The 17,771-nt window shown below is 45.7% G+C and overlaps 1 protein-coding gene across 1 annotated transcript in view; it reads left to right on the top strand.

Annotated features, from left to right (window-relative positions):
- The first annotated feature begins 5,753 nt into the window (after positions 1-5,753).
- The window catches only part of LOC121439071 (dual 3',5'-cyclic-AMP and -GMP phosphodiesterase 11A), a 282,745-nt gene continuing 270,727 nt past the window's right edge, over positions 5,754-17,771 (top strand). Inside the window, exon 1 of the mRNA XM_041639564.1 lies at positions 5,754-6,665. Within this exon, the coding sequence (XP_041495498.1) occupies positions 5,754-6,665 (912 nt within the window). The remainder of the gene's footprint in view (positions 6,666-17,771) is intronic.

Below are 17,771 nucleotides of genomic sequence, written 5' to 3'. Positions count from 1 at the left end.
ACGGGGGTGTTCTGTAGTCAGCAACTGATGCTGTAGAGTAAATCATAACAGCGCTGATGGAATTAGCAGATGAGCAGAAGAGGGCAGAGTTACACAGAAAATCATTTGAGTTATTTCCAAAGGGGAAATGCAGTTGGGTTTTATTTCTTACTGAGACGTCTTCGAGGTTCCATGTAGAGTTGAGCACTTTCCTTTTTCTGCTCCAGATCCGATGCAATTCCTGTTTGGTTTCCCCTACTTTCTGCCTAGGTAAGATGGCCTTTTTGGGTTCCGTCAATAGGTTCCAACATCTTCTAACTTCTAGTTAGGTCTGGTCACTGACAGGAGGAAGAGGCAAAAATTAACTCAAGGTATTTTTTCCTGCGATCGCTCCTCTGAGGTAGGGTTGAGTACTTGGTGTCTCATGGCGGCTGTCACTGAATCCTTCCAGGTACTGATCACTTTGCAAGTGTGTCTCCTGGGTCCTGGTAACCTTTCTTTCTATGCTACGATCAGGGTGGTGACTGTCTATTGTTGTGTCTATAGGTTTCCTTCGCTATCCCTGGGATTTCTCTATAATCTACCTTTTAAGTTAGCCTTTCTAATTCAGTTCTCTTAGAATCATTTTGATTTGAGTGGGTTCTGTCTCCTGTCGGGACTCTAACTTTGTGAAAAGAAGCGAGGATGACGCTTGGACCACACCAACACAAGCTTATTATGCAGCCTTCTGTCACAGTGTTCTCAAGCCTGCCCGTTTCCTACCTCCACACAACGCTTCCGTGTTACCGTGACTTCATGTGCCAAGCAGGGAACACAGACACAGCCAATTCAAAACCAAACCAGAAATGCCAAATTCACCCCCCATCTCTTTTATGGCTTGTCTTACTCTTATCAGAATTCTCAGCACCCGCCTCTTGTTTTGCAAAAGAGATCCAAGATCTAAATCAGAGGTTTTGGATTCAGTGTGCAAGATCAAAAAGTGATTGGCTGGGCGGTGGTGGCTGCACAAACCTGTGAATATAATTAGTGCCACTGGATTGAGTTTAGAAAGGGTTAAGGCAATCATGACACAAGTCTTGCCACATTGGAAATATATACGATATAGCAAAACCAGAGTTTTTATCTCCATCTTTGCCCACAGAGACCGGTGAATGATAAAACTGCATATGTAATGAGTATGTCAAAAAGGCTATTTATTAAACTTCTGCCTTAGGCATCCCAGGACTGATTTGTGCTCCCATCTCTGAGGATGCTTGGGGCCTGTATTGCCTGCATATGCAGTAGTACTGTGTAGTATGGCCAGGAGTATGCTAGTAAAGGGGGTTTGGGTATGCAAAAATTTTATTGAGGTATAATTCCCTCATTTAAAGTTTACAGTATGGCCCAGCCTCGGAGAGGGATAGTACAGTCCTGTAATTCCAGATACTTGGGAGGCGGATATGGGAGGACTGTAATTTTTAGGCTTGCCTGGGATACGGAGTGAACTCAAGGCCAGCCTGGGGAAATTAGCGAGAGCCTATCCGCAAAGGAAAAACAAAAGATGGCAAGGGGCAGAACTCAGAAGTAGAGTGCTTGCCTGGTGTGTGTTCCGTCCTAGGTTCATCTCCGGCACCACAGAACAGTAATCATGAGTAAATGATGGCAGGACATGGGTGTTAGAACATTCTCCTTACCCGACTCCTCACAAACAAACAAACAAAACCCCAAAACTCCCCACACTTAGCTCAGGCATTCTTCTTCCTTTCCATTCAGAAATTAGTCCATTTTCGGTCCCTAATGGAGTGTCCTATTCTAAACTTTTGATATAAATGGCATCATACAAATGTGACCTTTGTGGGTGACTGTCTTGACTTCTCATGATTTTTTTATATTGTATATGTATCAGAACCTCGTTCCTTTTGTGGCAGGATATTATTTCATTATAGGACTTTATCTACTAATTAAGTAATTAGTCAATTGTTTTCATCCAATACTAATAACTATTAAACAACCAATAATTTGAAAAAAAATTCCTGGAGGTGGGGAGATGGCTCCATGTGTAATATACTTGTCACCCAAACTGGTGAACTGAGCCTGGATCCCCTAACTGAGCTGGTTGCCCTAACATGAGCATCTGTAACCCCAAGGGCCTGCAGGGAACGGTAGGTGGAGGCAGGGCTCTCCACAAGCTTGTGGCCCAGCCAGCTTGACTTTCACAGCAGTGACGAGAACCTATCTCAAGTACAATGGAGAGGTAAGACCCCTGCACCCAAAGGATGTCCTCTGCCCTCCACATGTGCCATGGCACCCACATATCACATACACCCAAGCACATACATGTACGCGTACACACGCAACTCTCTCTCTCTCTCTCTCTCTCTCTCTCTCTCTCTCTCTCACACACACACACACACACACACACACACACACACACACACGGACAGAGAACAACTGACTGACTCGCTCACACTCTCAAATCCAGTCTTGGAACATTTGTAGACTGCACACACATTTCCATCATGGCTAACTGTAAGCTGTATGCTGAAAGTGGACATTCATTGGAAACATAGGCTAAAATAGGCTCTTGTAAGCCCCTATTAGCCAGTTCTAGCAAGCCATTAACCATCCCCCCTCACATGTCACTGAAGTGACCAGAGATGAGACTGTAGCCAGTGAGGTTTCCACACACCACTGATGATACAAATAAAGATTGATACAAATTAAACCAGCAGAATAGCTACTGTCTATTAAGCACTTCCTGTGATCTGGGCACTGTGCAAAACATTTTTTTTTTCTTTAATTCTTCATCACTACTTACTTTCTTGGCAGCTGTCAACTCCTAACTACCAGCATTCTGCTTCTGGCTCTCTGCCTGTAGCTGGCCTCATGCTGTTTCGCAGATACTCCAACCTGTTCCTTCTCACAATGTTGGAGCGTGCTTCTCCGGCCTGGTAGGCTGTTTGTTATTCAAGCTGTAACACACCTCATTTTTATAGGTTTCTGCTGAGCTGCCCCCTCCGCAGAACGACATCCTCCTCACCTCTTCCCTTTATCCAGTCCTTTTCTAACCTTTGCTCTTCATGTCACCTATCAGCGACATCCTGGTGTCCTGTGTATTTTCTTTGTTTTCCTTCACCCTGTGAGCACCAAACACACAATCCATGAATATGCTGAGCTTCACTAACTTGTATCTCTTTATTTATCTAGTCTTTAGAGACTTATTTATTTCCATTTTATGTGTGTGAGTGTTTTGTCAGTATGTATGTGTGGGCACCAAGTGTGTGCCTGGAGTCTGTGGAGGCCGCAAGAAGGCATTAGATCCCCAGAAACTGGAGTTAAAGATGGTTCTGAGCTGCCATGTGGGTGCTGGGAATCAGGTTCCTTGCAAGAACAGCAATGCTCTTGACTGCTACGCCTTCTCTCCAGCCCATTATTATTATTATTATTATTATTTAGACAAAGCATCTCATGTAGCTTTGATCCCCATAAGTCTAACTCCCAACTGCTGGGACTATAAAGTCCTGGGACTACATACCTGCTTTATGGAGTGTTTAGCATGATGCTTGCTAACCAAACATTCAACCAACTGAGCTCTATCCTCAACCCTGGATTATAACTTCAAAAGAGTGGCTAGAAAGCTTGGTGATTCACGCATCGATAAAGTCGCTACAAAACAACAAGAGCCCTTTCCTTCCTCCTGCTGGTCACAGTACAGCAGTGTTGTGTATGAGGCGAGAAAAACACTGGGGCCTTCCTTCAATCCATACTGGTGTTCTGGTTGCCAGGCTGCGTTGATTAAGCAGGGGCATTTGGAATTAAAACTTTAGAACAACATTTTTTTTTTTTTACTTATCGTGTGGGTGGGTGGGCTGCACTGAGATCAGAGAGTAATCTGAGGGAGTCCCTTCTCTTTCCACGTGTATCCTGGGATGGAACTCTGGTTGTCAGGCCGGGTAGAAAGTGCCTGTTCCCGATGAGCTGTCTCACAGCTGGCTTGGAACTCTTGAGCAAGTGTTCTCTGCCCCTGGTGTTGTCGGAAGGATACTTAGAAGATGCTCTACCTCATCAACCACCTTCTTTGTATGTTCTACATTCTGGCACAGGCGGGGGACAGTTCGGTGTCCTGTCTGAGTGTGTGCGTCCCTCTAGAGCCAAGTTAATGAGCATACGCCTCTTGGCTGTGAGTCCTGGGTTTATTTACTTAGTTTCCCAGCATTTTCTATCTTTAAAAAAGAGAAATAAGCCTCTGTGCCATAGGCCTCTTGAAAGAATTTAATTCCTATGCTAATGTAAGGTTTAATACACCTTGCCTACTCAGCTCTGATGTCCACTTACAGAAGACATCTACATTGGGCTGCCACTTGGAGCCTCCGGGAGTCGCTCCTTGCCTCCTTTGCCACTCTGGTCTACCACTCTCACCTCTAGCATTCTGGAAGGGTCTCCTATTCTGGAAGGGTCTCCTATTCTGGAAGGGTCTCCTATTCTGGAAGTGGCCCGGGTTCTGCATTTGCCTTGTTTCCCGCAGGAGCGGAGATATCCCTCCTTCAGGAAAGAAAGCATCATCATCACCCCGATCCTCTTTAAGATGCCAATGCGAAATCTTTTGTTAGCATGACTAACCAGATCCAAAGAACTGCCAGAGCAGGGCCAACCTGTTACAGCAGACATCTTGGTGCGGAAGCCCCAAGACGTTGTGACTTTTGAGAGAGAAGGAAGAGAAGGTAAGGACTCTTTGGTGAGAGGAAGAGAATCAATGGATCTAGTGCACAGCAGAAAAGGAGGCTTACGCCCACGGGTCCACGAGCCCCTGCTCCAAGGGGTCTCCCTAAAACAGGGTAACTGAGTTTTACACCCTCATTCAAAGTACAGCTCCCCTCCATCACCGAGAGAAGGGAGGGGGTAAGGATCTCCGAGTTTCGTTAAATTCAAGAATCTCTTACACAGGGAACTTCAAGGAAACTAGTTTGATTAAAATTTACTGCACGCCCACAGAGTGCTGGGCAGTCCGAGGAACCGAGCAAACTAAAAGTACAGTCTCATCCCAGAAAAATAAAACCCGGGCTGGCTCTGGGGACCCTCATTTCTTCGGAGTGCACTTTGGGTTCTGATCCTCACAGATCATCAATATTTCTCAGTACGTGGACTCCCACTGGGCTTCCCAGAGGCCTTCTGAAAAGCTGAAGGATTAGGGGGCGGAGCGGGGCGGGCTGGGGAGGTGAGGCTGCTAGGGCGGCGTGCGGGGCGTTTTGGGGGGGGGGGGGCATCTAGGTGCGTTCCCCACTCGGAGCTGCGCAGAGACTCTTCCAGGAACCGCCTGGCACCCTGGGCCGTGGACTTTGGCTGCTGTGCGTCCCATCTGCTCCTCTCCTCCTACCCCCCGCAGTCTCGGAGCCTCACTCCGGGGCGTGTCCTGCCTACCTCCGGCACACAGTGGTCTACTCTGCCGGCTCCAGCGGCGGGCGGAGCGGCGGCTTGCGGGAGCTGGAGCAGCGGTGGTGCGAGCCGCCCAGGAAAGCAGCGGTGGCAGCGGTCGGCGCTCTGGGCCGAGCCGGCACCTGTCCGGAGCAAGAGGAGCAAGGGTAGGGTGGGTGACAGCGGCTTTGAACCTCGGAAGAAGTTGGCACCACCCAGCTGGGATCCTGCTGTTCCTATCAACCTCCTGCTGGCCCTCAGGGAGGTAGCACGGAGCTGGGGACACCGGTGTGGGCAAACATGTGCAGAAACAGCTAGAGGCCCTGGGACAGGTTATCGTGTGGTCCAAGAGCAGAGAGACAAGGCAAGGGGCGCCTTGGACCATGGCAGCCTCCAGCCTGGACTTCGGGGAGGTGGAAACTTTTCTGGATAGGCATCCAGAGTTGTTGGAAGACTATTTGATGCGGAAAGGGAAGCAGGAGCTGGTGGACAAGTGGCTACAAAGGCACAGTCCGGGAGAGGGGGCTTCAGGCCTGAAGCCTGCCCTGGCTGGCACTGGCAGCTTGGCTCAGGGTAGTGGCAGAGGCAGCACTGGGAATGCTGGTGTTGCTGGACCACAGGGCTCTGCTAACAGCCATCCCATGCCCAGTGGTGGGGAAAGTGCTGGGGTTCCCCTGAGCCCCAGCTGGGCCAGTGGCAGCCGGGGCGATGGGAACCTGCAGCGGAAAGCTTCGCAGAAAGAGCTGCGGAAGAGCTTTGCCCGCTCCAAAGCCATTCATGTGAACAGGACCTACGATGAACAGGTGACCTCCCGGGCCCAGGAGCCCATGAGCAGTGTCCGGCGGAGAGCCCTGCTCAGGAAGGCCAGCTCTCTGCCACCCACCACAGCCCACATTCTCAGCGCCCTGCTGGAATCGAGGGTGAATCTGCCTCAGTACCCCCCTACGGCCATCGACTACAAATGCCACCTCAAAAAGCATAACGAACGCCAGTTTTTTCTGGAACTGGTGAAGGACATTTCCAATGACCTTGACCTCACCAGCCTAAGCTACAAGATCCTCATCTTTGTCTGTCTCATGGTGGACGCTGACCGTTGCTCTCTCTTCTTAGTGGAGGGGGCAGCTGCTGGCAAGAAGAGTTTGGTCTCCAAATTTTTTGATGTGCACGCAGGAACCCCACTCCTCCCATGCAGCAGCACAGAGAACTCAAACGAGGTGCAGGTCCCCTGGGGCAAAGGCATCATTGGCTATGTCGGGGAGCACGGAGAGACAGTCAACATTCCTGATGCCTATCAGGTAGGGCTCTGCTTGTCCTCTGGTCCACAGCCCCAGCCTGGCATCCGAACCTCCCCTCATCCTTTGACAACCAGGACCACTTTTATTTAGACCCTTTGCAATACAGTCTTGCTATTTGAGTTCCTTCCAGAGTTTAGTTAGAGAGTGATATTATCTTTGATGGAATGGTCTTTTCCTAACACAATGGCTTATGGGAAAATTCTGCATCACTCAGTAACTCCACATGTATCTCTGTCAAGATACTATCCCTAAGAACAGGTCTTATGGTTTAAATGCATCTGTGAACTGCTAGAAAGAAGATTATCTTCTAGAGCCCCAGTGATCCTGAAGAAAATGGGTGTTTTGTGTCTCTGGGGTTTGCCAGGGGGTGGGGGGATGATAATATTCCGTATTGTATTTCAAGGTTAGAAGGTGAACAGAGAACCTAACTCTGGGATGCCTGCCTTTTCTCTAGTAAATTTGCATGAGTTCCAAGACAGGAAAGATGGGACAGACTGACTCTCTGGCCCATTCAGCTCTTCTTCATGTCTGCTTCAGTGGAGTTTAGAGAGGCTGGACAAATAAAGGGACTCAGTTATCTTCAAGCCTGGATATAGCAGTCAGTTTTAGATGGAAGTGGGCAAGCAGGTTTTCAGTTTGTAGAATACCCCCATTGGTATAGGGGTTTGTTTTTTTTTTTTAAAGCAATTCCCAAGGCAATAGGCACAGCAAACATGCTAGATTCAAGTGGAAAGGCAAGCCCAGCGTGTTGCTGTGTGGTTTTTCTGACTTCGTTTTGACAGTGATTTGAACTTGATACGAGATTGTTGAATCTGAAAGTTCTCATTCTGTCAGTCCCTGAGGGGTGGAGCTGGGTGTCATTCTCTGTGAGACTTTCTCCGAGTTCCTAAGAATTTAAAGTTCTCACCCTTGCTTCTATGGTTGTTTTATGTCTATATCTTTGTCTCATGGAGACATATGTTTCTCTAGAGTTTGGATGCCATTGAGTACAGTAGCAAAAAATGTGGGAAGGACTTTTTTTTTGCATTTTTTCCTGTTTCACCTGCAAGTTTATAATTTTACATAGACCAGCTGAACTGAGCTAAACCCAAGTCTCATATATTTGTGACATGTCTGTCAATACGATCCTTTAACATTAAGGAGATCCTGGGAAAGTGTTTTATTTTGTTAATCTTTTGTTATTCACTATGTTCTTCTTAAAGACCTTGACAAGTTGAGGATCAGCAACCTAGTTATGATTTTCAATAAATGTCAATTTCTCTATGGTCCTAAAAAGTCATGGGAAGAAATGAAAACATTTAGTAATTGATGTGTTGAAGAGCCTGTACGATCACACATCTTTTTCCTCTCTTTCCACACCCATGTTGTATATGTGAGCTACAAAAGACCCTCCTGAACTGGAGGATACTCGTGCAACCCTGGGCAGTAGTCTTTTTATTGCCTTTAAAATTATTATTCATTCATAATTGATTTTCTCCTATTTCTATGACTTTTTAAAAACTATTCTCTTTCAGCTCATAACTTTCATTGGATATTGTTCATACACAGCACTTTCAAGGCTAGAGTTCTTGGCACCCTCAGCCAGCCTTGCTGAGGCCTAGGATTGGGACTGTGGAGGCCATGACAGGCAGTGCCAATCGGGTTTTCAGTGGCTGTGGCTCCCTGCGAGCTCAGCCCTTACTCTGCAGTCAGGGTGTAAAGCAAGTTGCCTCTTTGTATTTGGAAACTGACATGGGAGAAGGGAGCTTTTTCTTTTCCCGTTTCCCCCGGGGCAGTGACAGTGGCTATAAATAAGACAAGCTTGTTGGAGAGCTGAGAAGGGAAGGTAGGTGGAAGGTGCTACAGGGAGCTCAAGATCTTGGGCCACTTTAGTTTCACCTGTTTTGGGCGAGAATTTCTTGTTGTTGCTGCTGTTATTATTATTGACTTTGCCATTGACTTCTGCTCTGTCGTTGTGTGCTTTTAGTTGTTTGTGTCTTCTTTCATTTTTACTTATGATGCTCTCTGATGAAACTGCTTTTTTCCCTTTTTGTGTTAATACATTGTCATCATGATTAGTTGAGCCTAAAGAGAATTAATCTCACTGCCTCCATTTCTCCACTCACAAAGTGGCAACAATGCTCCTATCTGGCAAAGGGTGGCTTTTCTGTGGACACGAAATGAGATGCTGCACCAAAGCCCCTAAGACTGTACCCGGCACGTGGCAATTATTTAAGAAATGGCAACCATCTGTGGTGATGGTGGTGGTGGTATCCGGTTTGTCTGTATTCTTGTTTCCCTCCTTTCAAGTGTTCCCCTCATCTGAGACTGGGCACATTTGAGCAGTCTAATCTTTCCCTGATCCAAGCTCCGCCTTCAAAGCAACTGTTTTTGAGCCAACATTACATTTAAGGAATATGTAAATAGATGTCCTTCTATTCTGAAGAGTCCCTTAAGTGTCATTGATGACAGCCAATCATATCCTAGCCTAGCCAGAGCTCTGTGCTTTGTTCCCCCAGGTGAGTTTCGCAGACCTGAATTGCTGCTGCCCCCTTTGCCTGTTCTAGCATTTCCCCCATCTTTTCCCTTCTCTGCACTTACAGATGTCTCAAAAAGAAGACTGGTCCTTCCAAGGTCTAACTTTAATAAAAGTTAGTTTATGTTCATGGGTGCATGTGTCTGCGCAGAACATACGTGCAGTGCCCACAGGCCAGAAAATGGCATTGAATGTGCTGGATCTAGACGTTCAGATGTTTGCCATCTGTCATGTGGATGCTGAGAACTGAACCCCAGTCCTCTGGAAGATCAGGGTTCTTAGCTGCTGAGCCATCTCTCCAATCCCACATTTGACTATAATTCTGCTGCATTAATTCTTCTGTCTGTAAACATCTTGAAGTCTCTATGTAAAAATATAGCCATCCTTCTTGATTCTTTATAAGCCCAGAGAGTTAAAAGTGTGTCTTGCTCAAATCCAGTTAGTGCTCTTTTTTCTACAGAAGAATAAAATTCTATCATGCAGAGTTTCAAAAATTTAATTATTGGGTAATTAGGTTAATGATCTTAATCACGTGAGAAAGAAAAAGGCATTAAAGCCACTTACACAATTATGATGATGAATATGGCATCCTGAAGTCAAGAGTAGACTATATAATGAGATACTAAGGTTGAATAGGAGTCTGGCAGCAAAACTAAACCTCCTTCGCTCTCACTGTTTTACATCGCGTTTCTTAGTTGGTCCTAAAAAACAGGATTGAAATTGGGGGAAAAAAATAAAGACTTGCGGGTGGAAAAATACATGGCTTTTAGGTATCCAGTTTGATCACAGTGACTATAATTTACCTTTCTTCTTTGACAGTTATAAGTTATTAAACAACCCACTTTAATATAGTAATGAATAAATTGCCCTCCAGAGGTTGCAAATAAGAACGCTTAAGTAACAGGTGTTCCCTTTGAGATAATTCCAAACGCCCAGAATACAGCACGTTAGACCTTAGTAAAAAGTGTGAGATGAGATGAGTCTGTGTCAGTGTTGATAATGACGACACAGGTGTCTGCCGGGCTTGGGAGAACTGAGAGGAGGCAAGGGGATGATGCAGGACAGTTCCAGGTGTGCTGGGCTTTCTGTTTACACAACAGAGTCACTAATTCGTCAGATCCCACAGGCAGGCAGAGAGCCCATTCTAGTCGTGGGTGTACAAAGGCGAGAGGGCATGCTTGCTTCCTGTACCCCAAGCCTCCAAGCAGTGAGCTCTGAGCTTTCTGCTACCCTGTACTCGAATGGCAAAGCTGGATTGCGTCTCTTTCACAGTCACCGCATGCCCAGGTTGGTGTAGAGGATTCCCTGAAGGAGGCACCACACTAACTGTTCAGGACGGTCAGGTTTTCCGGCTGGAGATGATTTTCAGGCTTGTGGAAGCGTTTTAGGTTCTATGAAATCTCTTCAGACAAAAGAGTGAAGTGTAAGCACAAAACGCGTGTTTTAACTCAGCTAAAATGACTGCATGTGCTATATGTAGTTCACGTGTGCAAAAGTGAGTGGAGGACACGAGGATCTCGAGTATCTGATAAGAGAAGCTGTTGACAGTAGGCCACAAGAAGCTCCTTGGCGGGATGCAAACGGCACATTGAGTAACTGGGTGGCAGTGACTGAGGAATGGAGCAGAGGAAGGCATGAAGCTGGGAGAATAATTGGGAGTGTGTTACGATGGTCTGGCAGAGCCATAATGAGCAACTCAACTCCAACAGAGATGGGCATTGGGGGGACTGGCACCAAGGAACAGATGGGAGGATGTGTCCCGTGGGTGAGAATATGGGTGTGGGGGAGGGTAAATCAGTGGTGATTTGGGGAGTCTAAGCTTGAGAGATAGGGGGAGGGTAACAGCTTTATCAGACATAGGAGGCATGGGGATACGGTGACCCATTCCTGCAACCCCAGCCTCCGTGCATACAATCTGATTGGTTGCTCTAAGTCTACCTACTGCCTTTGAGGTCAGCCTGGGCTACAGGATGGGACCCTTGCTTGACACAAAGTGAAGCAAGCAAATAAATAAAACCCCAACCAGAGAGAGGAGCCAGGTTAACAGAACAGCTCTGTCATTTGTGGAGTTGAGTGTAAAATGATGGCACCGAGACACCAGCCTCCCGTTCCCAAGAGTCTGCGCTCCAAACCACAGCCACTTCTGGGCAGAAATCCTAAATGATCGCAACTGCCAGGCTGAGAAGTTCTCGAATCTGGCCTGGGGTGGGTGAGAGACCCTGGATGAATTGCCTGCTGAATGATCCCTGGTGCCTCTAGCTCAGGGTGGAGATGATCACAACCTTGTTCCACCCTGAGCTGCCACGGGACACACGGTTGTTTCCACACAGACCCCACTCAGGAGCAAAGAGCTACAGCCGATGCGGCATACAGGCTCCTCTTCCCCTAGAGACAACCAGGTTTCTGTGCCTATTTCCAGAGCAAAGGGAAGAGGAGGCAGTCTGGATGGGACCTGGTACGCTAGGGAGCGAAGGTCAGGTGGCCAAGACCTAATTTGGGGGCAGAAAATGGGATGGGAGCACACATAGAACCCAATCTCTGAACTCAGGGTTCAGACTCATTCGTTTGATTGGACTTTACATACAAGGAAGATTCTAAGACCAGAGTGTTAAGGATGTCTCACAGGGCAGTGGAGCAGCATCCGCCCCTCCTCCCACAACGGCTCTGGCCACATGTTCACTGGCCCTGCCTGACTGTGAGTCATACTGAGTATAAGAGGTTCAATTTTATTCCAGCCCAGTGTGTATTGCAGTCCTTCACGTGGCCTCAGCTCATCCTAATTAAATTATGTGCCATTTTCGATGCCTGGATAGGGCCTTTCTATTTCTGTGCTTTGCTTCCTTCCTGCCAGGGAGACTATTTTTCCTCCATCTTTGCCCATCCAAACCCTACTCTGCCTTCCCCTGATATGAGAAGAGACAGCTGACTGCTCGAGCTAGAGAGGAGATAGAAAACAAAACAGAAGTCAGATAGTACATTGTACTTAAGAATGCGTTATACTATAGTAGTATGGTCATTATGGATCAATACTTAATGGATCATCACCTATAATACTATACTAATATTTAACAGTTCATGGAATTTTATTTCCACCTGATTTTGGTCTTCATTTTTACATTTAAAATGTCAGTCTGAAAAGGAATTGATTTTAGGCATCTGGAAAGTCTGGTGTGAAAAGTGCCTCTGTCCCTAATGAGGGAACGGGGTAAGGGGGGCACAGATCATCTATGGTCCCATCGTTGAGCAGTGAGGTTGACTTTAAAAGGGATGTTGGCCCTACTCCAACACTGTGTAATAAAGGAGTTCCATGAAATTTGATTTCAGCTCTGTACGAAGTGTTTTAAAAATTCCCTCAAGCCTACAAGCAAGTTCACCATCCCAGCGCCAGAATCGATTTTTGTGCTTGCAGTAGGAACCATTTCCTACTTCAGCCCCTCTTCCTGACAGACACATGATCGTGATAAACACAGGACAAATCACACTTGGTTGCCTGGTCTGTGGACGGAGCGCAGACAAGTCCTGGTCCCCAGAAATCCCAGAGAGGTGATTTAAGGTGAACTTAAGTCTCTCCTTTTATCCATAAACTAAATGTTTACTAATCTGACTGATTTATTTTGCTTCTTGAGGTTTGGTCACCTGTTTATTTACAAGGCAGGCTTAACTTGGAAGCTAACTTTTCCTGTCTAATTCAGTATTCAGGAGCATGAGTTTTCCTCTTGAATAGCTTTTCTCTGTCTTGTAGAGAAATCACAGAGATCCCGGAGGTACACTACTTGCTTCTTTGGTTCCTTATTTTAAGGGTGGTGTTTTGCAACCTGACCACATTCCTGCGGGAAAGCAGGATACGAGTCATAAAATGGCAAGCTTAATTGTAAGAAAGTGGGATGGGTTTATAATATTTTGGGAGAAACTCAGGTTCTTGGTCATTTATAGGCATTGGAGGCTAAATGTACTTATTTGTGTTTGGATGAAAATAGCAAAGAAAACCAGTTTCCCGGCTTTATAAGATGTGAATTTGCTATCAACACAAGGGTTTCTTATTAACTGGTTAGTTCCAGCAGAATGGTGGTTTCACACGTTAGTGATAAATTGCTTTTGATCAGAAAATATAGGTTTGCAAATGTCAGATGAGAAACTATGATACATTTCTGTAGGGCTTCAATTAACACTCTTGGTAAGAGGCAGTGGGAATGTCACTGGTGATTAACAGTAAGCCCTCTCACCAGAGTACTATAGGCCAGTTCTCAGCCCTTCAGTAAGAATCAGTCCTTTCAAGACTGCTTCATTTTACAGGAGGCAAGACTGAGGCCTAGCCACCTTAAGAATTGTTCAAAATGATTCAGCTGACCAGGAGCGAGCTGGGATTCAAGCTGAGATTTGTGGCTTGCAGAACTTTCATGCCCAGCTAGCTCTTGAACCATCTTTCCTGGCTGCTCACAAGTGTATGCACACTTTCCCTGTCCTTTCCTCGGCCCTCCATCACAGTGTAAGTAGTCACGGTGGCTCCCAATGACATCTTAGCACTGGGGAGTCTAGGATGCACATTTGGAGACAGCCTGGGCTACCAAGTGAGCTCTGCTCCAGTTTCTCTCTCTCATCCTTAGAAGTTCATCTTCTTGAAACTCACTGATCTGTGTCTCATCCCACCTCGACTCCACATCTGGCTGCCTTCTTCCAATCTCTGCAATGACGTAAAGGCACCTGCTCTCCTTCCTTAGTGTCAGCACTGCTGGGTACTTGTTTTAAGTGATCTTGTGCATGCGAGCCCGATGAGATCTGGATCAAGCCTTCACTCACCTTCACTAACCCTGCAGTGGACCCAACAGAGACGATAGTGAACCGGGTCATTGTCTTTCTCCCTGCCTGACAAGTCCTGCCTATTCAGACAGCATGGATGACTGAGCTGGAAGCCCATCTCCTCAGTCTGTCTGGACTGGCTCATTCTGTGGGTCAACCTGACACAAGCTAGAGTCGTCAGAGGGAGGAGCCTCCGTTGAGGAAAAACCTCCATGAGATCCAGCTGTAAGGCATTTTCTCAATTAGTGATCAATAAGGGAGGGCCGAGTCCATGGTAGGTGGGACCATCTCTGGGCTGGTGGTCCTGGGTTCTATAAGAAAACAGGCTGAGCATGCCAGGGAAGCAAACCATAAGCAGCTCCCCTCCATGGCCTCTTCATTAGCCTCCAGGTTCCAGCCCTGCTTGCGTTCCTGTTCTGACTTCCTCTAATGATGGCCTATTAATCTAAAAGGGTAGGCCAAACTTACCTTTTCTTCCCAACTTGCTTTTGGATCATGGTATTTTGTTGTAGTAGTGAAAAGCCCTAAGAAAATATTCTTAAACTATTTGGCCTCTATTTTAAAGATTAAAAATAAGGACTAATAAAGCCCAAATAGCTGGGGACGTTATCTGAACTGCTTGTCTATGCCAGTCAAGTCCCCCTTCTTCACTGTCCCTTCTTCTTTTTTTTTTTTAAAAAAAGTATTTTTTCTTTGGCTTTAAAGAGTTCATGTGGACACCATGTTATACACAGAAAGCCTAGCTGGGTGTGGTGGCGCACACCTTTGATCCCAGCAGTGGAGAAGCAGACACAGGCAGATCTCATGTAAGTCTGAGGCCAACATGGTCTATACAGTGACTTTCAGGCCACACAGGGCTATGTAGTGACACCCTGTCTCAAACCAACAAAAAAAAGAACCAAATACTTATAACTAAGAACATATCGCTGAAAACATCCACGGCAGGGCATTCCTGTTCTGCCTAGCTGGGTTTTCTGGTTTTCTTATGGTTATCTCATTCAGACACTGAAGATTTTTAAAGGTAAAGTAGCTTCTAGCTGAAGGCCTTGCCTGTCATAGGATTTGTTTTGTTTTGTTTATCTTTGCAAATCCCTTACAGATGTGGGGGATTATATTGATCAGCCTTGCGATTATTATTTTTTTAGAAGCATTGCCCTTTCAAGCTTATTGGTTGTAAGTATCATACTTCACACAGTTTCAAAAGGTCTCATAAATATTCAGTTTTCATATGGTTGCATTTACAAGCTATTGATTCTGACTTGGTCCTATTCGCTGTCCTTCTGCCCTATCCTTGCAAAAGCCCTGTTTCTCATCTGTTATTTAGAGTTATCACCAATAGATTGGACTGGTTGTTAGCTCTTTTCCCCTCCCCTCTTCCAAACTGCCACTCAGAGACTGGAAGGGCAACTTCCAAAACCCAGAGAGTACAACAGTTGTGAGGAGGGGCGCTATCCAGGGCTTGTGGCCAGGGGAGAGGAACCCAGCCAGGGACAAGCCAAGTGTTTGGAGAGAGGGAGTCAGAAAATATGCCCTACTCATGCCCCGCCCTCCCGCCATTGCTATACAGTGGTTGAAACCAGGAAGGCAGTGTGGACCAAGGGAATCCGGCCCAGCAGTCAGCTTCCTGGCACAGAACAGTACAAATATGGCAAGCACAGCCAGAGACGGGAGACTAATGGTCCAGCAAAGACACACAGCTTTCTCACGATTCTGAGCCCATATCCCTACACTTGAAGTTATGGTTTCAGCTGCCCTAACTCGCCTGTGACACCAGAGAGAAATGACTTCAGACAAGGGAAAGCTTCTGTTGGCTCACAGGTTTTGAAGTTACAACCCTTAGCCACTTGGGTTTGAGCTGAGGTAGCTACACATGGTGGAGGAAGCTGCTTGCCTCATACTCCCAAGAAGCAAGAAGGCCTGGAGGACTCTGAACAAGATATACAAACACGTAGTTAATGACCTGCTTCCTTTAAACAGGCCCAGATTGTAATGCTGACTCAGTGCTGAGTTCATTATGCGTTAGTCTGTTGAAAAACTTAGAGCCAGTTCTCATGGGCCTCAACGTGAGTGCGTCGCACCGAAAACCAAACCTGCAATGCATATTTCTTTGGGGAAGATTTCATTTTAAACAATGATTTCATACTAGGGCTTGGTACCAGACTAACCAGAGATGGCCTCTCTGACTCAGAGCCTACCAAAATTATTCAAACCAGCCAATCCTAAACCAACTTCATGTGTCTTCCCTCCTTGCCTATTCCTTCCCTCAAAAACCCCATTGAAAGCTTCCTGCCTTGCTCTGCCCTCCTCACTTCTGCTAACTGACTGATACACTCCTTTCTCAATGTGACCTCCCAGCATGCTTTGCTTTTGGAGTCTGTGAGCCCAAACTCCCTCCCTCATGAAAATAATTTCTACGTCTTTATGTCTTTCCATACAAGATGAAACATTACGGGATATCTAGCTATGATGTTTTTTTACATGACAATGATTATTTTAAGATACAAATAATTTGGTAGCTTAAGGGAACATTAGACTGAGGGGATTTACTGATTGCAATGCACATTTGGCATTTGACAAACATTTTAAACTTTTTTCTATAATTGATCAGTACGTTTATTTTTCTAGTACAATGTGCAGTGCCAAAACTACATGTTGGGTTTCTGTGCTGTATAATCTCCATATTAAATCTCCAGCCTCATAGTCTGCAGTTTTATTGTTGAAATCTTAAAGAGTTTAAAAAATAAGAATACTTGAATTAATTCATTGTGAAAAATATAATGTTGGCAAGTGACATTAAAGAGCAGATGAAGATCAGATTGCAATTCAACAAGTTCTTTAGCTTATTAGGTAATAGTTTATTAGGATAGGAGAATCAATAGCATGGAGGGATGTGTGTGTGCGTGGGAGTGCACGCACACACGTGTGTGTGTGCATGTATGTGTGTGCATGCATGTGTGCGTGTGTGTTGCATACTAGGAAAGTATCACACCATCAGCCTCACACCCCAAGCCTTTGTTGTCATTGTTTTTGAAACAAGGTCTCAAGATGGTTGCAAACCTGCAATTCCTCTTCTTCTACTTCCTGAGAGTGGGGATTACAGGCATGAACTACCATTTCTGGCTTCATGATTAATTTTACTTTAAATTTGTTGGCCACTAATTAACAGGAAGATTTCCTTTATGCTTTTTCTCCTGTGCCTTCTAGGCATTGCTTTAAAGGCTGCGTGTTGTTTGTTTTACGCTTATGCTGTCTGTACTGCTTTATCAGGCTACCAGGATGTTTTAACCTTTACTTTTTTTCAATTAAAAATTTTGATAGTACTCTTTTATCATTTAGATGGCTGTGTACAGTTTAATGAGTGAATGGTTTTTATGGGTATTTTGCAACCTAATGTGTTGGGTTACATATTTAAAGTTTAATATCGGCTGTAATGGAGTTAAAAATTGTAGGCTTGGGACAGAGTTGCTAGGAAACATTTCAAGATTTTTATTTTTTTTTTCTGCACATGGATTTCTGGAAAAGTGAGGCTGGAAACTTCTATTTCCATAGTCCCCGTTCTAGGGGTATCACTTAACCTCCTTACCCTCTGTTTTTAGAACTGTTGCCTGAAGACTGTACTGTGTTATCAGGACTCTATCAGCTATTAGGACTGTCTTCTGCTTCGTCTGTGTCTTCAGGAATGTGACACCAAGACCAGATTCTTCTCCTGCTTCTTGTTCTTCTCTGTCCTGGCTTGGAAAACATCAGACAACACGAGCTTCTCTTCTTGCTCATGGTCCTGAGATTATCATGTC

This window comes from Microtus oregoni, unplaced genomic scaffold (assembly GCF_018167655.1).
Source record: "Microtus oregoni isolate MIOR12 unplaced genomic scaffold, Mior012 000060F_001, whole genome shotgun sequence".
In the NCBI taxonomy this organism is placed as follows: domain Eukaryota; kingdom Metazoa; phylum Chordata; class Mammalia; order Rodentia; family Cricetidae; genus Microtus; species Microtus oregoni.
The sequence above is the reverse complement of the archived record's forward strand: the minus strand, read 5'-3'. Positions and strand labels throughout refer to the sequence as shown.